At 61.4% G+C, this 24,724-nt stretch overlaps 1 protein-coding gene across 4 annotated transcripts in view; it reads left to right on the top strand.

Moving 5' to 3' along the window:
- Positions 1-24,724, top strand: part of SCUBE1 (signal peptide, CUB domain and EGF like domain containing 1) — a 138,911-nt gene that overhangs the window by 52,595 nt on the left and 61,592 nt on the right. For all 4 annotated transcript variants that reach the window (XR_007154162.1, XM_047868020.1, XM_047868021.1 and 1 more), the window contains one exon: positions 23,223-23,348. Coding sequence is in view for 3 of the 4 variants with exons in the window: in XM_047868020.1 (XP_047723976.1) it covers positions 23,223-23,348 (126 nt within the window). In the remaining variant the exon portion in view is untranslated. The remainder of the gene's footprint in view (positions 1-23,222; positions 23,349-24,724) is intronic.

Genomic DNA, 24,724 nt, shown 5'->3' with positions numbered 1-24,724 from the left:
CCGGACAAACCTCAGCAGCAGGCGGAGGAGTAGGGTCAGGGGACACATTAACGTGGAGAACGGCCGGCTGGCTGCCGAGGGGTCATGTGCTTACTCTGAGCTAGGCCCTCCCAGCAACCCGGTGAGGCGGGGATGTTATGACCCTGGGACAGCGGAGGAAGCCAAAGCAGTCAAGTTAGGAGACTCGCCCGAGGTCACACCATAGGGAAAGGGCGGAGTCGGGATCCCAGCGCACGTCTTCAGCTGTGATGTGATGAGGCCGGTCGGGAAAGAAAGAAGGTGGCAGAACAGACAGAAGTAGGCGGGCTTCCTCTTTGCGGAAGCCACACGCGAGCTGAAACAGAATGGCCAAGAGCCGCGGCGGGAAGAGTTGGGGGAAGCGTGCCAGGCAGCACGTCTGCAAAGGCCCTGAGGCAGGAATGGACCAGACTCGGGCGAAAAGCAAAACGAAGGGGAGGGCGGTGGAGCACAGTGAGCCAAGGGGAGAGGAGCCCAGGAGGAGGGGAGCCTGGCAGGGCCCGGACCCTGTGAGGCCGCCAGAGCGTGGGCAGGAGTTTAGATGGTGTGCAGAGAGGGCAGCTGTGGGAAGCTGGCTGAGCAGAGGTGGGAAACGTGCTGGAGGGGAGAGTGGAGGACTTCCAGGGCCTCTCAGATACTTCAGGGGCTGGGCCTCAAATTAAGCGTGCAGTAGAGCCTGGAGCCCACGTGCCTCACCTTTCCCAAAGGCCCTGGGGTGACCGGGTCCTGACGCCAGGACTTGAGATTTAGCCAGAGTACAGATTTGGGGGCCTCAAGCCCAGTCTTTGTTAACCAGCACCAACCAGCACGTTGGTTAAAGAAGTCCCTTCTCTTATTAGGATTTTTGTGTCCATCTCCCAAGTTTTAAGTCTGGGCAACGCGTCCATCCAAAAAGCAGCAGACAACTTCCGGGATACCTCCCGAGGGGCGAGTGGCAGCATTTCCAGGGCTCCCGCAGGCCGTGTGGAAGGTCTGAAGAAGACAGGCCAAGTGCACAGCACGTCTGCTGACCGCTCGTTAATGCCAGTGGCCGGAGACGGGCGCAGGTGACCCGGCAGGTTGCCTCCCTCCTGAGCCTCTGTCGGTTGTGACAACTGCCCGCCACGAGTGCATGCCGACCACAGTGATGCTTGTTGGAGCATCACTCAAAACTCAGAGTGTGTCGGGGGTGCAGAGACCCAGCTTGTTTTGCACCTAAATGCCCCCTGATCCCTGTTCCTCCCGGGAGGGCCCATGAGCCCAGGGCCATTTGGCCAATCAGACTCCTCGCGTCACCTGACTTCTCCTAATGCCTGTCGGCGCCTTGGAGCCTGCCCCGAGCAGGGAGGAGAGCACGAGGTCTGGTTTTGATTAGAGGGGCCTGGATGCACGCACAAGGTCAGCCAGGGTCGGTCTGTGCTCCTGGCCGAGAAACGAGGGCCTGGGACTCAGCCCCTCTGAGTGGCCCCGCTTCCTAGGCACCGGTGCAAACCCTCGCCGGAGGTATGTGGATCTGGCCAGGCCGGGGTTGGGAGTTTTAGGCTTTTGGCTCTTCTCCGTGGCCCCTGCACAGCCACTCCTGCCTGCCTGGGTCTCCTCCTCTGTAAATCGGGACCGGTGATCCCTCCCAGGCAAGTGAGGGATCCGTTAGGGAAACCCCGTGAGGCACTCGAGCGCAGCGCCTGCCCTAGGGGAGGCCACTTGCAGGCAGCTTCTCTAGGTGTTTAGAACCCAGGCTCGATGTGAGGAACCCAGGCTCTGTCCCGGCACTGGGCGGGGGGTGATGAAGAGCTGTTGGGATCTGGGGCCCATCTCCTTCTCCTCGGTGCTTCCAGGTGCTGGTTCTGGTGCCGTCGCAGCCCACGTTCACCCCCACTCAGCCCCTGGCCCAGCAAGCGGTAACAGCCTGGGGGCAGCCGGTCCAGGCCAGTCCCAGCCTCCACCACCCCCTTTGTGGTCACGCGTCCTGGGAGCCCAGAGCGGATGGGCCACCGAGGAGCCGGCACCTTCTAGCTCTCTCCCTCTCCCATGCCTGCCCTTTTTCCCTAAATCTACGTCACGTCTGTGTTCCACGAAGGTGTTTCCTCCTGGATGAACTTGTCTCTTCCCTCCTGGTGAAGAATTCTTTCCTTCGGTCCGAGTAGAACGGATTTAGGAGAAGAAGGTGTTCAGAAAGGCGTAGGTCTAACCAGCTGTGTGATGGCAGGCCACCGTTTCATTCATTCGTGTTGCCCGGTGTCTGTCTGGTCCTCAGGATCCCCGTGTGAGCGAAAGCTGACATGGTCCCCTGTGAAGCGTTCGGTCTAGAAGAAGGACTCAATGCTAAGTAAGGGTTGGAGTTGCTGTAGAGTAAGGAGCTGAGAAAGAAACGTTCTGGAGGGAAGGATCCGGAGCTCCTAGGGGTCTAGTGTTCGGGTCTGAGCAGGGGAGGTGGCGAAGAGAATGGTTTCACCAGCCTGGTGAAGGATTGCCCCCTTCCCGGCGCTGGTCCTCGGCTGCCACAGTTGCTGACACGGAGGGCTGGAGAAGTCCACGCCCTTCTAAGCAGGAAGCCGTCCTGCACGCCTGCACCCTGAAACCTCACCAGACCTTCGTGGTCTGATCTCTGGCGGTGGCGGTAGGCACCAGGGTCAAGAGAAGCGTCACGTTGTCCCCACAGTTGTGGGAAACAGCCACAGGCTCGCGAGGGGGCTTGAGGGGCTGCACATGTCACAGCCCAGCCCAGAGGGCCCTTAGACACCCAAGGAGACCTGTCATCCCTGTGCCAGACCGCGATTAAGAGCACGGGTTCTGGGGCCTGGCTGCCTAGATCAGAATCCCAGCTCCAGCAGTCATGATCCACGTGACCTTGAGCAAGTCCCTCACCTCCTCCGTGCCCGGTCCATAAAATGGGGATAGCACAGTACCTGCTTCATAGGGTGGAAAAGATATCGCAAAGATCACTTGATAAACGTGGGTTCCGACTACGGTAATCGGTCACAGATGAGGAAACGGGCCCGGAGAGGACGGGGCCTCACCCCAGGCCCACAGCAAGCCAGCAGCAGAGTCAGAGCAGGTGCTCCCTGGGCAAGGCTCTGCCGATGTGTGCTGGGTGCTGGCTGAAGCCTGAGCTTCAGCTGAGGGTGGAGGGGAGATAGGGAGTAAGTCCTCATCCTCAAGAGACCCCCTTCCCAGGGGCGAACAGGGACCCAGAGGCTCCGTGAGGCCACCGGGGAGAGGCTGGGCTGCCGCATGGCTGAGCGCGTGGAAGCCGGGCCGTGCTGCCCCCTTTCCCGCGTCTGATGCCCCAGAAGAGGCCACAGGGCAGCTGAGCGTCTGTGCCCCTGGGAGGCTGAGCCCCCTGCAGAGCCAGGCTGGCACTGTCCCGGCAGCGGCATCACGGGTTTCCCTGTGCACATTTACCGTTCCCTTTAACGCCCTCTGAGCCTGTTTAAATGCACATGTAAATACGGGTAGGAAACCCCATTGCCCTCCCACCACCGGCGTTCCCTGTGGCACTTTCTCACAGAGCTCAAGACTTGGCGTCAGGGGCGACTCTGGTTCCAGCGAAAATCAGACGTGGGGTCTGGAACAGGGAAGCTTGGCTTCCTTTGTGTTAAATAATGAATGATAGCACGAGCTGCATTTACTGTATGCCTACCGCACGCCGGACGTTTTCAAGCACTCGCACATCGCATCCTTGCCATGACCCCATTTTCCAGATTCAGAAGCTGAGGCACAGAGAGGTTAGGGAACTTGCCCAAGGTTGCATAGCCATTGCTCTGCTGGTCTGGCCCCTAAGCCCAGGCAGACTACGTGGAGGGTTCTGACAAGGCTTGGACGCCTGTGCCTAGTCCGCCCAGTGGGGGTGAGACCCAGGAGAGGCCCCGAGGGACAGCAGAGACACCTCCTCGGCGTTCCCCATTCGTGAGCGTTCCCTACGCCACACATGCCTCATTAAGCACCAAGAGTTTCAAACACGCTTTGTGGTGGAAATTTCCCGAAATGGCGCACCCGTTTCCCTCTCCTCTTCGGGGAAACAACCTGAGTCAGCCTGGCCTCTTTTCCCTACAGTTCGTAAAACCTTTATGAACTTCAGTTACCAAGACAGCCACTCCCCTTAAGGGCCACAGAATGCTCGTTAGTGTTTGTCCCCGTGCCGAATGTCCCCAGACACCCGAGCCGGAAATAGCCCTTCCCTTTTGACTTTGCTGTCGTCAGCCGATCCGTGCTGCTGCCTCACAGCGGGTTTGCTGTGAAGACTGTGGCGGGGGCTCCACGTGCACACGCAGGTGGGACGCTGGGGACTCCCGGCCGGTTGGTGACGTGCCTGGGCTCTGCCCCCGCCGTTTGCCCCGTGGAAACATTCTCACGCATTTGCCAGGTCACAGCCCGACTCTGGGTGACTGCGTTATGCAAAGATGGCCTCGATTGAGTTAAAAATTACTTTGCTCATTAGATCCCTACAGGAAAGACTGTCAGAATCTGTTCCTTTTTCCTGTAGGCTTATGAGGGTACTTACCCAAGCGTAACTGGAGACAAGACGACAGGATTTTTTTAACTTTCCATTTTGAAATAATTACAGATTCATAAGAAAATGCAAAAAAAAAAAAAAACCAGTGAAGAGAGGTCCCATGTACACGTCACCCAGTTTTCCCCCACGGCCACATCTCCCGTCACTGGAGAACAGCATCTGCACGGGGAAGCTGACAGCCGTACTGTGTATGCATACGGCTCTCAGCCATCCCATTACATGTCGATTTCGCGTAACCGCCTCAGCGATCAGGAATTGACATCGTGGGGGCACCTGGCTGGCCCAGTCACTCGAGCCTGCGACTCTTGCTCTCGGCGTAGTGGCCAGCCCCACGTTGAGTGTGGAGATTACTTAAATGAGTCAATAAATCTTAGAATTATCACTCAGTAGCTGAACGTCCTGCCAGGCACGCTGCGCCCTCTCCGCCTCTCTCCACAGGGGGCTGTACGAGTTAGTATCTACGCCCGCTCGCTTGGAGAGCAAAAGAGGCATGATTAAGTACGACAGGGCAGCAGCTACAAACTGGGACTGTCCTGGGCACAGCCAGACATACGCTCACCCTAATATTTCCTCGTGTGACTCCTTGAACCTTTCAAAGTAGGTGCCAGCTACCCCCACACGCAGACGCGCCAAGGGTCACGTGGCTGGGGGGTGGGGTGCCGAGCCGGCACCCAGGTGGTCTGGCTGCGGATCCGGACCACCGCCGTTGAAAGGAACCACCACGACCCCGTGGATCACCTCTTCTCCGAAAGGCATGGAAATTGGGTTCTAAAGAGAGGAGGGACTCTCTCGTCCAGCGTGCTTGCCAACCTGGCCTGGGGTTGTGGTGCCCGAGCCTGCACCCTGGGCGTGGCATGGCGTGGCATGGTGTGGCATCCTGGGTGGTCAGCGTAGGCCCGCAGCAGTGCTGAGGGGCTCGGCCAAAGGGAACTCAGTTCCGTCTGGGGGCTGGGAGCCTGGGGGAGGTGGAGAGGGCAGAGGAAGTCCCTCAGAGCGGGTGGCCCCTGAGGGAGCCAGCTGGTAGTGAGTAGGGCAGGCGGTGGGCAGAGGGGCCCCTGGGAGATTGCGGGGCAGTGGGGGTTGCGGTGGGAAGGGAAGGGTGAGAGGCTGCTGGGACCATCTGGGTCCGGGCCTGGGTTGAAAGTAACGGGTCAGAAGCAGCTAACCTTGAAAAACAACTCGAAGTGGGCTGTGGAGACAGGCAGAAACCCGAGACACAGGGGGCCCACCTCATCCCTTCGTGGGCCTGAGTTCTGGAATAGTCTGGAGTGGGGAGGGCCCTCAGACACCAACCCCCTGGTGCCATCGGACTGGGCCTGGCAGGTCTCAGTGACAACAGGTCACGTCTGTACCGTGCAGGGAAGGGGGCTCCGATTTGAGCCCCTCTGACGTGCGTGATGCTTCTCATATGTGGTTGCTTTTGATTTGGTTTCCAACCTAGCCTAGACTCCAGGTCTCCGGCCGCTCCCACCCCCCACACCCCCCAACCCCCCCCATGCTCTTCTCTTCCCCGTGGGTCACCCAGCTGCCGCTCACTGCCTGGCCCTTCACGCAGGCTGGCGTGGCCTCGCATCTCGCACCGAAGATGCCAGCTCTGCTCTGGTTGGCCAGGAGAGCCTGTGTCCCAGCGGCCCCTCTTGCCTGTTGGAGGGAGTGCATCCCAGACCCTGAAACCAGACCCAAAGCGGATGCGAGTGAGAGGTCAAGGCACTGTGCTCGGTGGGACTTTGGACTTTGCTGTGAACGTTGCAGGGCACCTGTCAGTCCTGGGGGCGGAGGCACGGTCCACACTTCGGGACGGTCACTAAGCACCTTGGGGTGGGCAGCGAGATAAAGCAGTTTTCCGGCAAGTGATGCTGGCGGGCATCAGGGTCTAGAACTCACACGGGGGTAGTGTGGGCGGAGAGGAGGGTAGCCGAGGGGAAGAAGACAGAAGGGCGGCCGAGGGGAAGGTGACAAGAGGAAGGGAAGGTGACAGAACAGCGGTCAAGGAGAGGGTGACGGGGGGGGGGGGGTGGCCGAGGGAAGGTGAGAGGCAGGGCAGATGGGACTTTCTGCAGAGCCCCGCCCCCTCAGGTCTGCACTTTGGGGAGCCTGTTGCCCGAGTCACGTGGGTGCAGGGTATCTCAGCGGCAGCCGCCTCCGGACGAGGCAGGGCCTGGCTTCCAGCCACCCAAGGAGCCGGGGAGGGGAGCCCGCAGGCTCCACGCAGGACCAGTCCACCGCTGCTTCCCATGAGGCTGAACGTGCTCAGCACCCTGGCTCGGGGAGAGGCTGGGGGCCAGTGCAGGTGGCCACCCCCGTCGCCTGGTCAGCCCCGGCCTGGCCCCAGCCTGGAGCCTCAGCAACTCTCTGGGCGTTGACGGATGTGAGGGAAATCTCTGGAATCTGGGGCTTCATCGGGGTTTAGGGGTCTGGGATACTCAACTGGAGTTTCTGGTCTCCCTGCACGTGTTCTGGGGGCTTGGGGACGGCGTATTGCCATCGATGTCACCGAGTGACCTTGTGACCGCGCGTGGGAAGGGTCTGGGTTCCCCCGTCCTGTTTGGGGGGCAGTGCTCAGAGCCCCACCTTTGAGCCAGGGCGTGAACTCCCAGGACGCACAGACGGTGGGGGAGGCAGACACGAAGGTGAGGGCTGTGGGTCGGGATGCCAGCACGGCGTGGGGGGGGGGGGGTTGGAAATAGGCTCCGGCACAGGGGTCCTGGGCTCTGGGGGAGTGCCAGCGGGCTCGCTCACTCAGTCAGCAGAGAAGACCGAGTGCTGCACTTCAGATGAAGTCCCTCCAGCCAGCCCGCAGACTCCAGCCCTGCAGGCCACACCCCTCCAGTCAGCCACAGCAAGAAGCCTCTGTCCTCGGGACCCTTGTCCTCGGGACTTGAGCCCGCTGCTAAAGCCCACACCACTCAGGCACCGACTGGGGAACTCCCCAGCAAGAGCCACTGGGGGGTTTTCGGGAACAGGGCCCTGGGTCTGGGCCAGAGCAGAGGGCCGCCTGCCGAGACCCCAGGAGCAGCCTCTCCGTCGGTCCCTGCGCTCGTCCTAGACCCTCCTTCCGCGTTCCTCCAAGGCCGGTCCTTGGCCCTTCCTGCTCTGACTTGCCCTTCACCTTGCCCGGCAGTCAGACTGGACTCCGTCCCCAGCACCTTCTCTGCGAGCAGGTGTCCTCCCTTGCTAGGCTCATCCCCACCCCTCTGTTGCTCAGCTCACGCTCCCCATCGCTCTGACACTCGCATGCACTCTGGGAGGTACTTCGGGTGAGCGCTGTCATCCCCACTCCTGGAGGGAGAACTGAGCCGGGCCACCCCAGGAGACGGTCCTCAGGGCGAGGAGGGGCCGACCTTCCAGCGCTATAGCCATTTCCCTTCTCCTGCTCCATCTACTTCCAGGTTCCAGCGGACAGACCCACAGTCCCTTCCGAGCTACCCCAGCCACAAAGCACAACTTAGGATCTTACCGGTGTGCCTGGCTGGCGGGCTCCCCTGGGCCCCCAAGATGTGGTTCCCCTGGCCCAAGGCCAGGCCTTGACCCAGGGGGCTCCAGCGTGACTCCTACACGGCCAGGGACATCTCCTGCCCTGTGCCAGAGCTTTCCATCATCAGCTGTGGGTGCTGGGACCCCGTAGGTGTATGGGCTGGGAAGTTTCTGCTGTAAATGAGGGGAAACGGCCTGGCCACACTAGCGGACCCCACCCTGGCCCCAGGGCTACCCCTGCCAGCTCCAGCTCTCCCCGGGGTGAACCAGCCGGGCCGAGAGCACAGGGCAGGGCTTGTGCACAGGTTCTCCTCGATCCCCCTGCCCGCTGCAGGCCAGGTGGGCGGGAGAATAAACAGCTCTCGCATTTAGCGGGAAGATTTACGGTGCCGCCGGAGGGGACCCGTCCCAGCCCTGTGCAGTCCGGAACGGGCCCGGAGGCGGGGACGATAAATCCAGCCCATTATTTTTTACGAGCCTCCCACCCCATAAACAACTCCTCTGGCTGGTGAGCCCAGCTTCACGCCCTTCTCCTGGCCTGGCCTCCAGCCAGCCCTGGCCGGGCACCGGGACCCCAGCACTTACTTTGTGGCGCTGGCGGTGGGGATCTTCCTGTGCTGCAGCGCCTCAGGCCGCCCAGAGAGGACCGTGCAGGGCAGACGGTGGACCCAGCCCGAGAGGTACCTAGCCCTGGCCCCCTTGGCGGCCACAAGTCCCGTGGCCTCAGTTTCTGTTCCGTGAAGTGGGGCAGACATCAGTATTCGTTGATAGTCATGAATTAATATTTACAAGGACTGCTCTGGACACAGTGTGTCTAGGCACCGCTGTGTGCCCAGCCCCGTGCCTGTGCTTTGCCACGAGTGATCAGATCCCGAGAACAGTCTTGTGCCACTAAGTCCCTCTTGCAGGCCAGGAAGTGGACACTGAGAAGCAGAGAGATTTGTCCATGGAGCCCTCCTAGTGTGTCCTTTACCCGTTACGGGCCTCGGAGGGTGCTCTTCTTCTGCCTCAAATGCCATTCCCCAGCCCCTCGCTTCCTGGAGAACTCTTCGTCCTCCTTCAGAACCCGGCTCGCTTTCACCTCCTCCGTGAAGCCACCTCTGACTCTTGCCAGACACGTCTTCCTCTCCGTGTGTGTGCCACGAGGTTCTGAGCGGCTCAGCTCTCTCGCGCTCTCTCTCTCAGGAGACCCATGTGTGAGCTCCTAGAAAGGGCACAGACAGGTTTCTTTCGCCGAACCCAGTGCAGGGAGCAGAGGAGACGTGCCGAGTGGCAGTGAAACGGGATGGGATTGACCTCGTGGGGGGGACAAAGGTCTGAATCGTGTGTGGCCTCGGTGGCAGGTCCCTCCCGTGGGCAGGATGCGCGGCACCCGGCGAGGACTTGAGCCGGGCCGTGGTTCGGCTGGGGGCCGCGGCTGCCGGTCTCGCCTGGGCTGGCTCCCCGGCTGCGTTCGGCGTGCAGTCGGCTGAGGCCCCTCCAGCGGGAGAGCCCAAGTTTGCCAGAGGCTCGGAGACTCTCCCCTGCCACGGCCACCTCCTCGCCTCTCTGCCTACGCTGATTCTTCATCGGGGCACCTTTCCTCCCTGCTGCCCCAACCCTGCCCTCTTCCTCCTGGTGCCCTCCCCCCTCGGGCACCCAAACATGTATCCGGGGAAGCCACAGCTAGGCCGTCTGTTTAAGTTAGAATCAACGGTGAGGGGGCGCCTGGGTGGCGCAGTCGGTTAAGCGTCCGACTTCAGCCAGGTCACGATCTCGCTGTCCCTGAGTTCGAGCCCCGCGTCGGGCTCTGGGCTGATGGCTCGGAGCCTGGAGCCTGTTTCCGATTCTGTGTCTCCCTCTCTCTCTGCCCCTCCCCCGTTCATGCTCTGTCTCTCTCTGTCCCCAAAATAAATAAAACGTTGAAAAAAAAAAAAATTTAAAAAAAAAAAAAAGAATCAACGGTGAGAATCTGCGTAAGTTCCCGCAAGTGGTTACACCTGCCCTTGATACGAGCTCACGGGAAAGGGAGACGTACTCAACATTTGTTGAGTGCCTGCTGTGTACCTAGCCCTTTATACCCTTTACTTCCCAGAGGATGCTTGGCAGGGACAGCCGCCACCACAGGGCACAAAGCAGGGGATGGGGGTGCCGGGAGGGACCGCAGCACCGCTGGTTTGGGACGGAGCCACACAAAGTGTCTCTGTCTCTCGAGCCCCCGCTCTGAACTGCGCCGCGGCAGGCCGCCGAGGAGAAGCGCCAGCTGTGGGGCCGGGGGGCTGCTCTGGGTCCTCAGAGGACCTCCTGCTAGCATGTCCCCCAGCGTTCTTACCGGCTCCTCCTCCCAGGGGCCCCAGGGCTGCTGTGGCAACACTGTGGGGGCCGGGCACCCCCCCCCTCAGGTCCCCTCCGTCTAGTCGCCTGTCGAGAGAAACGATTTGTTCCCTGGTCATGGCCAGGCCCATGGTCTGGGGGCTGCGTGAGCTGACTGTCCCCCCATGGCTTCCTCTAGGGAGGGATATGATACTTGGGTTTCAGGTAAGCAACGAATACTTTTTTAGTGTAGGTATGACCCACATGCCATCTGGGGCATACTGATACCTGGAAGTGTTGGTTGTTTTTCTGAAATCCACACTTAACTGGGCATCTTCTGTGTCTGTCAGGCACGTGTGTAAATCTGGCAGCCCTGGGAGGAGGAGAAGGACACCCCAGACCTCAGGCCTCTCGAGCCTGGGAGGAGTGAAAAGCCTGCCGGGCCTCAGACGGGCTTGGACGTGCTCGTGCTGACGCCTAGTGGTCAGCAGGGGAACTTCAGGGGGTCGGAAGGGGAGGGGGGTAGCCGCGAGGTGACCCAGGGGCCGGGGAAGAGGGGACACGGGGGAGACAGGTCGCCTTCACGGAGCACCTGAGACCCGAGGGGCTTCACAGAGCAGGAGGCTGAGCCGGTTCCGGGGCCGCACACCTTCAAATGGGCCGGGATGGGAGGCGTGAGGCAGAACCCGGAAACCAGGCCCACCCCGCCTCAGCGATGCCCACGGAGCTCTGCAAACGTTTGTCCACGCGTGTCTGCCCAGACCGCCGCGTGGTCCTCGCATCCGCTAGGCAGGCTCCCTCCCATCCCACAGAGGCAGCTTTCCGGGGGCCCCGGTGTCGGACCTGGTCCAGGCACCGGCGGGGCGCCGGAGGAAGGCTGGTGTCCGTCCCTGCTTTCCGAGAGGGCAGGCCCGGCCCAACCCCCCCTGCTGTCACCCGGGATGCTGGGAGCCAGCCACGTCTCAGCAGTGCGTCGCACGCGGTGCCTGCCCACACGGTGAGCAGCGGTGACGGTGTGGGCCGGGCATCCCGCTGGCCTGGCTCGCGGCTTCCGCACGGAGGCTCACACAGGTGGTGCTCTGCGGAGGCTTATGGAATGTGCGAGGGCCCGGCGAGAGCCTTGAGCCGCCTCCTGACGTGGCAGAAAGAACGCGGAGCCTGAGAGCCGGGGCATCGGGAGCCCCAGGGGACAGAGTTGAAAGGTTCTGTGTAGACGCCGGGCTGACTGCTGCGTGACCCAGTGGCAAAGGAGGGCTTTTGTCTAGATGGTCTCCAACGTCCCTTCCAGTTCTAGCTTTCCAGAAAACTGGTCCCTTCTGGCTGTTTGCTGGCATGGAATCCACAGCGAGGCCGCTTCACTTTAGAGCCGTGACTCTTGTCTACAACCGGTGCGCCTTGAACCCACCGCCCCGCGGGTTTGTGTTGAACACCCACGAGCGGCTCGACTGTGGTCGGGCCCTGCGAGAGCGGAGCCCGCGAAAGGCACAGAGGAGAAGCAGCCCGGTCTTGTGGAACGGTCTGGTGTAGAGGGGACCCGGCCTAAACATACGCGGGAAGAAAGCACAAGTAGGCCAGTGAGCAGATGACAGGGACGGTGTGAGGAGTCCAGTCGCAGGAGGGCTGGACCTCCACGGCTGGCCCAGCTGGGCGGCAAGCGCCGGCGAGGAGGCGGCGTGCGAGTTCAGAGGGGCCGGCCCGTCCCGGCGGGGGGCCGCTGAGCCTGAAGGAAGGGCGGCCAGTAGTAGGAGGGCCGAAGGGTCCTGCCTAGGGGGCGTGGGGGTGGGGGGCAGTGAGGGAAGATCAGACCCACCGAGGCAGGGAGACACGGGCCAGGAGGAAGAGGGAGCAGAGTCCCCTGAGGGCCCCGAGGCAGCCGAGGGGGCCCCAGGCATGGTAGGTAGGGTGTGGGGCGAGCATTTGACCGCTGCTGGAGAGTGGCCCAAGGGGACCTTGTCCCTGCTCCACCACACGAGTTGGGAGACCTCTCTCTGAGCCTCAGCATCGTCACCCCTCAGGTGGGCCTGCTGACAGGACCTGTGCTCAGAGTCGTGCAGACAGTCAATTAGGGACATTCGCAAAGAGGCAAATTGCACGGGGCCTGGCCTTAAGGGGCTCTGGGTAAGTGGAAGTCTGTGGTCTCCTGTACTCCCACTCCCCAGGTGGGGGCGCCCCCGGGGGCGCAGCCTGGGCCGGGCTGGACTCCTGGTCAGCTGGGGGTCTAGCCCGGGGCGGCCGGCTGCTGGCACTTGGGTTGGGCCTGGCATTGCCCGGGAGGGTGACGTTTCGGGGGCACAGGGTAGGAGGCGGAGCCCTGCGTCCTTGCTAAAGCCCAGGCTTTGTGATGAGAGGCTCCTAGAGCACTGTCTAGGCACAGATACTGTTGGAGTGTAATTAGGGGAGTGGGGCAGATCCGGGCAGGCAGCTGGCGCAGGGTCACGGTCGGCACGGTGACTGCAGGCCCCACCCAGGTCTGGGCCCACAGACAGATGCGCCCTGTTGCCCGAGTGTTGGTCGCTGTTCTGACGCAGAGCCAAAAGCCCAGAGTGGCCGAGCCCAGGTCCCTTGCCGGTGCAGCTGGGCTCGGTGAGCATTTCTCAGGTCTTCATTGCAGGCTGGGCCCCGTGCAGGGCACCAGGGCGAAGAGGTGACTCAGTCTTGGGCCCTGCCTCCTCAAGGAGCCCCTCGTCTGGTTGGGGGAGCCCAGCAGATTGCAGTTACAGTTAGTGTGCTGGGTGCCCTGGGAGCGCGTAGTGCAGGGGCTTTGGAGGCCCAGGCCAGTCCCCTAACACAGACTAGGGACTGGGGGGGGGGGGGGGGGGAGGAGAGGAGGGAAACAAGGAAGGCTTCCTAGAAGAGGTGACGTCCAAGCAGAATCTCAAGTAACTATAGTCGAAGCTGCTATTCAAACGAGGAGGGCATGTGTCCCAGGCAGATGGAACTACATTCCCAAAGGCTCCAAGGTGAGAAGGGAGGGCAGGTTGTGCAGGCTGACGGAGCATCTCTGTTACCTAGGGCCACGGCAGGCTGTGTGGGGGCGGGAGGACCTTTGGCGCCAGACTGAAAACCAGCCTAACCCTATGGGTGCTATGGTTTGGAGGGGGGGGGCATTGATGAGTTTTTAGCAGTGGGATTTAGCAGTCAGATTTATGCTCTAGAAAGTTCCCTCTGCAGCTGTCAAAGGGCAGATCTTCAAGCCAAGTGGAACAGGTTCAAGTTTCACCTCTGTCACATCCTACGTAAGTGACCGTGGGCAAATTGCTTAACCTCTGTAAACTCTACAAAATGAGGATAAAGTTACTTGCTTTGCAGGGTGACATTATAAAGACCTATAGTCTTGTCTTTGTCCCTACACGAGGCTGGGGCTGGGCCCTGGGGAGTCGGGGATGAACTGGGGGTGCTCCGGCCCTCAGCGAGCTCGGGCAAGGGTCTGAGGAGCATGGAGATTGGAGGGAGGGCCAGGGTGAGAAGTCAGCATCTTGGAGCAGCTGGCATTTGAGATTACTTGGAGGGACAGGACGTGGAAACGTGCACGTAGCCAGGGAGGGCAGGGGCTGGGTCATTCCGGTGCCCCAGATCACCGTGGGGAAGGTTAACGAACAGAAGGGGACGAGCCCGGGCTTCCCTCCCGTCCCCTGTCCCAGATACGAGTCTCCACTGCCTCCTGGAAGTCCCTGGGAGCACAGGTTCTGTGAAACTCGGGTTCTCCTGTCCTGCTCCGTGTCCCTTGGGCAAGCCACTCAACTTCTCTTCACTCTGTCCTCCTTTTCACTTGCAAGGTGGGGAGAACAGGTTACTCGGAGAAGTGCCCGGGAGGCTTTGAGGAGATTATTCATGTAACGAGCTTGGCGTATACAGCAGGTGCTCACTGACAGTAGCCGTGGTTGTCATCAGCCTGCAGCGAGTTTCTGGAGGGCCCCTAGGTCCGGCCCCCTGGATCCCCAGGCCTCCCCTCAGTGGTGACCTCTCGGTGCCTCGGCGCGCCCATCTGTTACGTGGGGCTAATACCCTGGTGTGTGGAACAGCTCGGCACACGGGCAGCTCTGGGCAGTCGGGCTCGGTCGTGGTCGTCGTTCGAATCCCCGCTCCCCCAGTGGCCCATCCCTGCCACTGCTCCTGTGCCTTTACGTCGTGGCACGACCTTTCCAGGTTTCCTTCATCCCCCTGGTTTTTGCCTGCCTCGCTTGGACGGCTTGCCTCGTCTGGGTTGGGGAAGGCGGTAGCGTCTTCCTGCCACCCCCGAAGGCTCCAGCCTCTTTCTGGGCTCCATAATTTTCTATTGATGAGGTCGAAGGGGAGGCGAATCCCTCCCTCCGGAGGTGGGGGGAAGGGCGGAGCGGGATAATTGTTCTTCTCTCCCGGCTCTGCCGTTCCCAGCTCGCCTTCCCTTCCCGTGTGTTTAAGGGACATGGGTGCGGAAAATGATGTTATTGATGAAGTCGCCATAGCAACGACCCTCGGGAGGCACGCATTCCGGCTTTGTTATCCTGGGCCAGGGCAGAGAGAGAGGCCCAGCTCCTAAGTACAAACAGATTGGGCCCGCACCCACCCCCCCCCCCCCCCGCCCCGCCCCGCTTGAGATGCATCCGTGAACTTTGCTTTGCCGAGAAGACGCGATGTGCACACTGGTTTGGGGCAGGCAGATTCTGCGGTGGTTTAACTGTGCACACTCTCGTGGAGAATCCAGACGTGATGGAAGGGCTTTGGGAAAACTAGGCCCTGGCGGAGAAGGGCTGCCGGGGCCCGTCCCAGGGCCCGGAGGAGGCAAGAATCGAGAAGGGGCCCATCGCGAGGAAGCCCTGGGCACCGGCAGCGGAAGGCAGGGCCCGGGACCCTGGCCCTGCCCCCCAGGCACGGCGCGGCCCTGGCACGTCCTTCCCCACCCTGATCTAGCCTCCGTGTGCTTGCTCATGAGATGGGCGTGGCCGTACCCACCTCTTGGACTCATGATGAGGGCTCAGTCACACGAGAGCGTCGCCAGAGCCCTAGTCTCTATATCACGTGTTCTGAAAGACTGAGAAAGGGCTCCTGATTGTGTCCCAGACCCAGCCTTTCTCCCTCTCCCACGGCCACTGCCCTCCCCTAGGCTCCTTTGTCCCTTTCAGGGTGATAGCGCCTCCCATGTGCTTGTGGCCCGTGCTGGCTGCCCTCCGACAGCATCCACAGCTCTCTGCCACGAAAGTGCACCCCTACCCTATTTACAACCTTCCTGTGCCCGCCCCCCTCCCAGCCTGGGACGCAGTCCCTCAAGCTCTTCTCTGTGTCCTTAGCCTCAGTGGCCCAAAGAAGGGGAGGGCACACTGAGTGAGCGCCTGGGAGGCCCGGCCTGTGACTTAGCCACTTTTATATGGATGGAAACTAAGGCTCAGAGGGCCATGGTTGCCCAAGGTCCTGAGGGCAAGTGGCAGAGTCTGAAATCGGACCCCGTGACGCGGCCGTGAAGCGTCTGTCTCCTCATCACTCCCCGCCCCATCCTGGGCACAAAGAGACACTCGGTCGGAGTTTGCAGAGCATCATTAGATTTGGATGGGTTAGATCAAATTAGATTCGACCTGGCGGGCAGCCTGGCCTGACTGGCACCGGGTCCCTGAAGACCAGGATTTCTGGAAACGACTCTGAAATTCGATCTTCTTTCCCCTCTAGGCGGGGAGGTAAACAGGGCTTCCTGCTGAACTTGGCACTGTGGTTACTCCCCATATCAGGACGGGGAGCCGGGCCAAGGGAGGCTGCACCCCGCCCAAGGATGCCGTCTTGTTGTCCGGCTCCCAGGAGCACATGCCGTGCAAAGCAGGGGCCGCAGGAGGACAGAGTCTGGGCCAAGGTCCTTCCGTTCTGCGGCTCACGGAGAGCCGCGCCGTGCCCGGCCCCGGGCTTGGCCTCTGCCCTGAAGGAGCCTACGGACTGGCATCGGTGGAGACGGCGTGCCGGTTAGAACTGGCCAGAGTGCCCCGGCCCCCTCAGGGGAGCCGGGGTGGGGCTGCAGCACAGGGGGTGGAGCGGAAGACGCTGAGGCCTCTTCCGGCAAGGAGCCCAGGACCGTTCCCCTGGAGCACCTCACATGCCGTGGGGTTCACCTATTCAAATTCACTTACCCTCGGCAGTAGCTGTGCTGGTAATACTACCTGTCAGCTCACTGTCCTCAGGACAGCCCCCCCGGGAGAGGGCAGAGGGAGTGCCACCTTCTTTACCCCTGGGGCCGAGGCAGAGGAAGCCCCACGCCAGGCTCCAGGAGACGGAGCTAGAGCCCCATCCCCTGCCCAGGCCTGAGCCACCTTGGTCGAGCTCACCCGTAAGGTGAGGGACTGATGTGGGTCATCGTAGGTTTGGACTGTGTTAAGGGAGAGGCGGGGGGCTGTCCCACGCGTGACTGCGGGACTTGTCAGAGCCTTTAATGTGTGCTGTGGAGTTCCCGAGGTGCCGTCCCAGAGAACGCATGGCTGCGAATGCCACATAACGCTGTCACGATTCTCTGTGAGATGCTGTCAGGTGGGACAGCCTTCGTCTCTCCCTTCCTCCCTCCCTCCTCCTCTCCCACCCTTGCTCTCCTTGTATTTCTTTCACCCCTGTGCTGGGCACTGAGGACACAGACAAGGATAAAGATGTCCGTCTAAGTTCCCCATGGCGGCTGAGGAGGGTGACTTCGCAACCACGTGCACGTAGCACAAGGTAGACAAAGGCAGGAACCTGCTCTGTGCCACACGCATCACGTAGTTCTGTCATTCGAGTGTCGTGGCAACCCTCGGAGGTAAAGGTCATGACAACCCATTTCCCAGCTTAGAAAACAGAGACCTGGAGAAGAAGGCATCTGACCAGAGGCTCAGGTACAATGCATCTCAGCCCCAGCCCCTCTTGAGCTCTGCACAGCCTTCCTCGGGGTGCCTAGAGGATGGTGAGCCCACGGGCAGGCCACCCTCTGGGCCCGGGAGCTGGCCCCTCCCTCTGGCTCTCCGCGTTCAGTAAGACCCGCTACGTGCAGCCAAGGTCCTGGGCACCGGGACGTAGCGGTGGACGAGGCCCCTTCCTTCCTGCGGGAGTTCTCTGGTTCGTGGGAGAGGTGGCCGCAGGTCGACGTGCACGGGGGAGAAATGGAGCGGTCCCTGCCTCCCACCCCATCAGCACTTCGCCGACTGGAAGGAAGAGACACGGAGCCAGGAGACTCGGTCTGCGGGGTCAGATCTACCTGACGCCTCCGTCACGTAGCAGGGGCTGTGCCCAGTGCTGCCCGGAGGCATCGGTCTCACGGGCTGGCGCGTTGGCTCGTCGCTCAGCTGAGAGCCCGCGACCTTTCTGAGCGGTCATGGTGGGTGTGGGCCAGGCCTGTCCGAGGCCGCCCTGGTGCCTCCGTCCCAGTGGGAAGGCCAGCACGGCTGCAAAGGGAGAGGAGGACTCAGAGGACGAGCGGCCGAGGAGTGGTGGCGGTGGGGGGGGGGGGGCAGGCTGCTCAGGGAACCTCGTGCTGCTCAGAAAGGCTAAAGGGGTGACACAGGCACAAGAGTCGAGGCCTCGTGCGAGCCTGACGGTCCTGTAGCTGAGCTGAGGCTCTGCCCTCATGCGCGGTGGTAGCCGGTGCGAGGTCACGGGAGCCAGGGGTTACGTGCTTTGTTGAGGCGCTGCTCAGAGAGCTTCATGGAGGAGGAGGTGTCTGAACCGGCCTTGAATTTTAATAGGTTCTTAATTCCGAAGACAGCCACTGGTGACAGGCACCGCTTATTACGCTAAGGCTGTGCCAGGTTCCCAGTTCTGTTCACCCCGCGAAATGCTGCCAGTCAGCCTTCTGGGTCCCACAAGCGTAGCTCAGGGACCCCGGGGTGGGAGAGTCTGGCTGGGAGCCCAGCAGCCTGGATTACAGTCCTGCCATGGGATCTGGGACAGACACTTCCCATCTGGGGGCCTCGTTTTCCCCTTCTGCAAGACGGATGGACAAGATGGGCCACAGGGATCCATCTGTGGCTCTGCCCGCCACGCCGCACCTCTTCTCGTGGGCTGCAGAAGCCGGTGTGCCCCCCAGTGAGGAGAAAGTCGTGTGCTTACTGCGTCTGTAGCTGGTGGAGCCGAATTACGGGCACAGAGGCGGCCAGGTTCCTTCCAGGCCCCGGGCCGGCAGTCGTAGCCATCTGGGGAATGGTCGCTGACACCATGGTGATGGCCGGCGGGCCGCCATGGCGGGGAAGAGGTGCCTCCAGAAGCCCTCAGGCCGAGAGGAGCCCAGCCTCACGGGAAGCCAGCTGTTGGTGGCTGCTCTTCTCGGCTGCTTGCTCCGTATCGGCCTGTTTCCCAGCACGGTTGCTGCTTGGGTGTGAGGCCCAGACCCGTGTCCCAGACCCCCGTGGAAGAGGGGAAGGTTATTCCATTTCCCTCCCTTCGTGGAGGATCCCCTCCCAGGCAGGACTTATATTGGACAGTGAGGTCACTGAGAAGGCTCAGAGCTCAGCCTGCCCGCAGGGCCCGGCCAGAGAGTCATGCTAAGCCCAGAGAGGAGAAATCTGGCCACCATGTCAGTGCTGCGAGTGAGGCTGGGGACCGAGGAAGGCTTCCTGGAGGAAGGGACGCAGTGGCATTTGGCTTATGGAGCGAACACCTTATGGGACACCTCACGGGTTGACCGTTTCCTGTAGCATCCAGTCTGTGGCAGGTGTAGGGACAGAGACACCCCCTTGCCCCGGCAGAGGCGAGAGGTGATGAGTGCCTGAGAGTGGATGGGGGATGGGGACCTAGCTTCAGGCCCACCTGCACCCCCAGGGGTTCCAACAGCAAGGTCAGGAGTCGGCACCCACCCCCTTCTCCTCCACAATGACTCTCCTCTCAGCCAACTCTCCCCTTGTTTTGGAAAGTATCGTTTTTAATTTAAAAATGTGTTAATGTTAACATGTGATAGATTTTCAGTTTCTATTTTTACAAATACAAACCGCCCCATTTAGTTTCCAGGAGAGCAGATATTAGTAGCTATAGCACGTCAACACGTGAACAGAAGCTCGCAGGCTCCCGTGTAACGGTCAGAAACGTAAAGCGGTCCCAAAGCCCTCTCCGCTGACGATACAGCACTGGCCCTGCGCTCAGCTGGAGGAAAAATGCCCCGTGCTTCGGAGCCTGGGTGGGGAGTCCTCGGTGGGTCCCCTGACCTCACTCGGGACTTTAGGCGGAAGACGGGGGCCTCGCCTGCCTCTCCCACGGTTGCCAAGGCCACTGAAGTGGACACGTTTGAGGCCCCATCACTGGTGGGGCTTGGGGCCCGCCCCTCCAGCCCCAGTTTCACTGCTTCCACGTCGACTTAGACTGGAACTCCGGATCACCCCCCAAATTATCCTTTGCCAGCGAAACAGCAACAGCGTGGCTCATTTTTAAGTCCGGATTCTCAGAAAGAAAGACTGCCTGATTGCAAGGCCACAGTGGAAGAAAAGGCTGAGGGACTTCTAAAGCCTTGTACTCGGTTTAGCAGCCAAAGTTCAAGGCCACATCCGCTCCCCGGTGACAAATTTATGGTTAGTGATAATTAGCAGGGTTTCTGGTGAGTTGTGTTTCTTTGGCTGGGAATGGAAATTGAATCTCTCTCTTCACAGATGAGCCTGAGCGCAAACAGGGGCCCTGAGGCTCTTCCCAGTTTAGGGAGAAAGCACAGATCCGTTTGAGTGGCATCGATTGCCTGTGCCAGCCCCAGGACAGCCCTGGGCGGTTAATACGGGGGGGTGGTGGTGTGGGGGTCGCGTGGGGTCGCCATCGGGAAGCCCTGTGGAACCGGTGCAGTTTGAGACAGGCCTAGGATTTCGTTTGTGGAAGACCGGAGGGGCGAGGGCGTGGAGGGGGCAGTGCCGGGGGGCGGTCAGCAGACAGCGTGAAATCACAGGCTGGAGTTCGAGTAGGAGGCGGAGGGAGACGAAGCTGGGAAGAAGCCCGAACACCAGCCCCTGTACCTCGTGGGCGCCAGGGAGCCATCATCAGGGTGGTGGTGGTCAGGGAGGCCCCTTGGCGGCCACCCCCCACTGGCCGGCCCCTGGCCAAGGCGGGAGTCTCTCGGAAGACTTGATGAGAGACAGCGTATGTCTCACTGGCCCGTGAGATCCCCTCAACTGAGAGCCTTCTCCAAGGAGGGGGTTGCCGGGCCTAGACAAGGTCCCCGTGAGGACCTCTCTCCAGATCCGCAGAAGATCCCGGCCTTCGGTGCTCCCGTAGAAAGACCTACCGTCGGAATACCTACGCTGTCTTGTCTTTGGACCACAGATTATCATTCCTGTTATACGCAAGAGACTCAAGAAGTGAAGCAATTTTTTCTGAGACACGCAACCGGGAAGGAGGCCAGGCCCCTGCCCACAGCTGCTGCCTTGGCAGTGACCGAAGAGAGCCATGCCACCTTGGTGAGGCTGGCTCTCACCGGCTCGCAAGGGCCGGCTGTGCACCGCTCCCCAGCTGCACCTCCAGGGACCTCTCCTGGCGCTGGGCGTCAGCCGTGCTAGGGCGTTCGCACCCCGGCAGCGGGCCGACCCTAACCCCCACCCCGAGCCCCGTCCGCGCCCCCACTCCCGGTTCCGCGTCGCGCAGCGCCCCCGTCCACCAGGCGTGCACGGGTGCTGTTGTGGACTTTGGCCAGAGGAAGGGGCTGTCTCTCCGGATGAACTTGAAGCTTCCTACAAGGAGCCCTGTTTGTTCCCCTGCTGGGTCGTTGGTCACGCTCTGCGTCTGTCCAACCGCATGCCTGGAACAAGTAAGGAAAGTGAGGTGAAGGAACAACATGGGTAGTCAAGTCAGGTGAAACCAGAGGTCAGCGCGCTGAGCAAAGTGCAGGTTTTACTCGTGGCCATTTCTTCGTTTTATTGATATTTAGACTTTTTAAAACTCTCTGCTGTGGGGCCTCTGGGTGGCTGAGTCGGTTGAGCTTCTGACTTCGGCTCGGGTCATGATCACCGGGTTTGTGAGTTTGAGCCCCGCATCGGGCTCTCTGCCCACCCCCCCCCCCAAAATAAATAAACATTTAAAAATACATCTTGGTTGTAGCTGCCAGGGTGTTTGTGTTTTTAAATAGATGTCAGATCTCAGTTGCCCGCCCCCCCCCCCCCCCCCGCCGCCACCCATGCTTAAAGTGAACAGGGTCAAGACTGAGCCAGTCCTGACACACACGTGGGCCGCCTAGGGGAAGGGAGGCCCCCGTGTGTCCCCGCCCGTGGCGTTCCTTCCCTCCGTCCAAGGCTGGGCCTCTCGGCTAGGACGCGGAAGTAAGGTCTCAGGGCGCTGTGTGGGCGGACAGCAGTGCCTCCTTTCGTCTGCCCTTAGCCTCTTGATGGACTTGTGACCTACAACCTCTCACTTGACCCCAGTGACCTCATAAATCCTGGAAACTCCTCACAAATCACCAGGAAGATAAACATCAACTGAGGTCAACCGGAGGGGGTCCGAGCCACTCCAGGCAGGCTCCCGGGGTGGGGGGAATGTCCCAGGAACTACGGGTGACTGAGGAGAGAGGCAGATGGCCCACCCCAGGCGCCCCTCACTGTCCCCATTATGCCAGAGCCCTCAGGGAACATTTCCGTGTTAACTCTCCGCGAGCAATGACTGGAGGCCAGGCCTCTGGAGCCTCGAGGTGAATGATCCATGGTCCTTGCCCTGGAAACTCAGGGTGACTCAGCTCTCTGCGCTCCACAAGGCCTCTGGGCCAGGAGTGGGAAAGAGGTTTAGAGTCTGAGGTGCTGGTCCACGTCCTTGTGATGCCTCTCAGCGTACCGTGGGCCTTTGGGCAGGTGTCTCAAGCATGGTTTCCCCACCTCTGAAGGGAGCGCTTGCCTTTATAGGGGCAAGGAGCCCGAGCACATTGCTCCTGCCTAGGGTTTGGAGCCCCAGTAGAGTCTCGGGGAGCCTGGAAAGAGAGGAGACAGGAACACAGCTGGCTTTGTGAGGGACAGGGCTTCTGAGCCCGGCCGGGAGGACGAGTCGGAAGGGCCCGCCAAGCAGGTGCGACAGCAGCAGGGCTCCAGCTACAGGATAGGGACACGAGCAGGCGGTGGGGTGGCCCGGCCCCAGCACCCTGGGGCAGGCTCCCCTCTCTGATGCCTCCCAACCAGCAAGGCGGGGGGCTGAGTCTTCGCAGAACAAGGCACCTGAGGTCTGCAAACATTTGCCTTTAAAAAGTAGCGTCTGCCAACCAGCAGGAGCCTCGGGCTGAGATTGTGGCAATGGTGACCCGCGTGCCCCGGGACGCGGAACAGGCTCCAGGGGGGTACAGGGGCGTGCAGACGGAGCCGGAGGTCGTATGGGGCTCTGCGTTTGGGGGCGAGGGTTCCTCGGGTCCTGGGGCGCACTGCAGGGACCGGGGACAGAGACAGACCCCCCTCTGGCAGCTGGGCGGTGATGTGTAGGTCAGGGCGTGGCCGTGGGGCTGGTGAAGACGAGCCTCTGCCACCCTGAGGTCCAAGAGAGCAGCACGGCTGCCTCTGACTCGTGCAGGAACGCGGTGAGGGGTGGCCACGTGGGGCTGATGGCGCCTCCCAGGCCACAACACATCTCCTGACTGCTGCTGCCCCCCCCCCCCCCCCGCCGCGGTCCCCTGACCCGTCAGCGTCCCCTCGGGGCCCAGCCGCCTGCCGCGCAGGGCCACGTGCCCTTCCGATGCAATCCGAAGAGTGCTGCCTGCCGCCATCGTTTGAGATGCCACCGCGCCTGCTTTAGTAGGGAAGCGGTCCGAAGCCCCAACCTGAACTCGGTTCCGTAATCCGACCTAGGGCGGGACCGCTTCTTCCGTGGGTCCCCTGGTTTCTCCCCAAGACCTCTCCAGCTGGACGGCTAGGTGCACACCCCTCCGTGCGCGGACGGTGCACGTGCTAACGGCGGCCCCAGAACGCTGCACTTGATGGTGACGTTTTAGAGGCCGCCTCTCTTCAGCCTGAAATTTTCTCTCTCTTCTCTCCCCCCGGTCCTCTCTCTCTCTCTCTCTCTCTCTGTCTCTCTCTCATCTGTCTCTTCCCAGAGGGTATGAACTGCATGAACAAAGACCACGGCTGTGCCCACATCTGCCGGGAGACGCCCAAAGGTGGGGTGGCCTGTGACTGCAGGCCCGGCTTTGACCTTGCCCAGAACCAGAAGGACTGCACACGTAGGTGGATGGAGGCAAATGGGTCAGACAGCCCCACGCGTCTCCTGCCATTGCTTTATTGGGGGGTGGGGGGATCTGTCCAGTCGGCTGGACGTTTCCCCAGGAGGGCTCTCCGCCCCTCGGGGTCGAGAGGAGGGCCAGGTCCCTGAAGAGGCCTGGGGAGGCATGAGGGATGAGGGCTGTGATCGCTAGACACGGCGGTTTCCCCACCTGGCACGAATCACCGACAGCCCCGGGGCAGGACCCTGCTCAGTAGCCCTGCCGGTGCGAGCTATGACCCTGACCCCAGAGACCCATGGGCCCCGAGCCGAGCCCTCCCAGGGTATGGAGGGCTGTGGCACAGAGACCTACAAGCCCAGGCTTCCCGGTGGGCCAGGGCGGCCCTTGGTGACAGGATGGTATAAAGGAGGAAAGGAGCTTGGCCAGGGAGGGGTCCCAGCCCAGCCCGTGCTGACCTTATTTCCAGGATCACAGATCGGAGCTTGCAGGCTGCCCCCGTGGGGCCCACTGTAAATGGTGATTCCCTGGGAGATCTGGGTTGAATGAGGCCTCTGGCCAAAGGTGCCATTCAGGACCAGCTTGGAGGTCAGCCCACGGGGCACAGGTGTCATTCAGCCCCTTAATGTGGTCCTCCCCGGGAGGACTGGGAGCCCGCAAACGAAGCAGGACCGTGGCCAAACACACGAGTCCCCAAGAGCGTCAGACCCAGCTCCCAGCAGCTGCGTGGGGAGTGGCAGGGTCAGCCTCGGCTCACTGGGCAGCTGGGATGCCCACCGTGGTGCCGCGTTTGCTCTGTGTGTACCAAGAGCTGAGGGAGGCCGGTGTGCCTGCTGCCCACGTCTGGCCAGAGACGCCTGCTTCATTCCAGCCCCGCTCTGTGATGCAGAGAAAGGTGTGGAGGAGTCCGAATCCGATTCCCGGTAGAGAAAGCAGCCCCAGCCTTGCCACTGAAACGGGAGACTGAGCTGACCAGCGCTCACAGAGAAACTGGCCTTGCTTTCCATCCTTCGTTCTGTGGAGAAGACAGCTGGCCCTCACCGGCCTGTCGTCCTTAGTCCGTGATTGTCATCAGCTGTTCTGTGGGTGGCCGCCACACCTTTCCCAGCCCATGCTCCTCAGTCACCAAGGTCTTGGGGACCCACGTGCACTAGGCACAGTCCCTGTCTCCAAGGAGCTCGTGCTCCAGCCCCCACTCGTGATGCGTCCTTTCCCCAAAGTGGAGATGCTTCCTTCTCCCCAGGCACGTCCCGAGATGCGGGCAGCCTCCCTCCTTGTTGCCGGCCTTTCCTGTGGGGCCTCACAGATGAGCGTGTGGGCGGTCACCACGGGCGAGTGGCCGGCTCCAGCCCCAGGACTTTGCCAGGCCCCCTGTCCTC

The sequence above is a fragment of the Prionailurus viverrinus genome, chromosome B4, assembly GCF_022837055.1.
Source record: "Prionailurus viverrinus isolate Anna chromosome B4, UM_Priviv_1.0, whole genome shotgun sequence".
Lineage (NCBI taxonomy): Eukaryota > Metazoa > Chordata > Mammalia > Carnivora > Felidae > Prionailurus > Prionailurus viverrinus.
The sequence above is the reverse complement of the archived record's forward strand: the minus strand, read 5'-3'. Positions and strand labels throughout refer to the sequence as shown.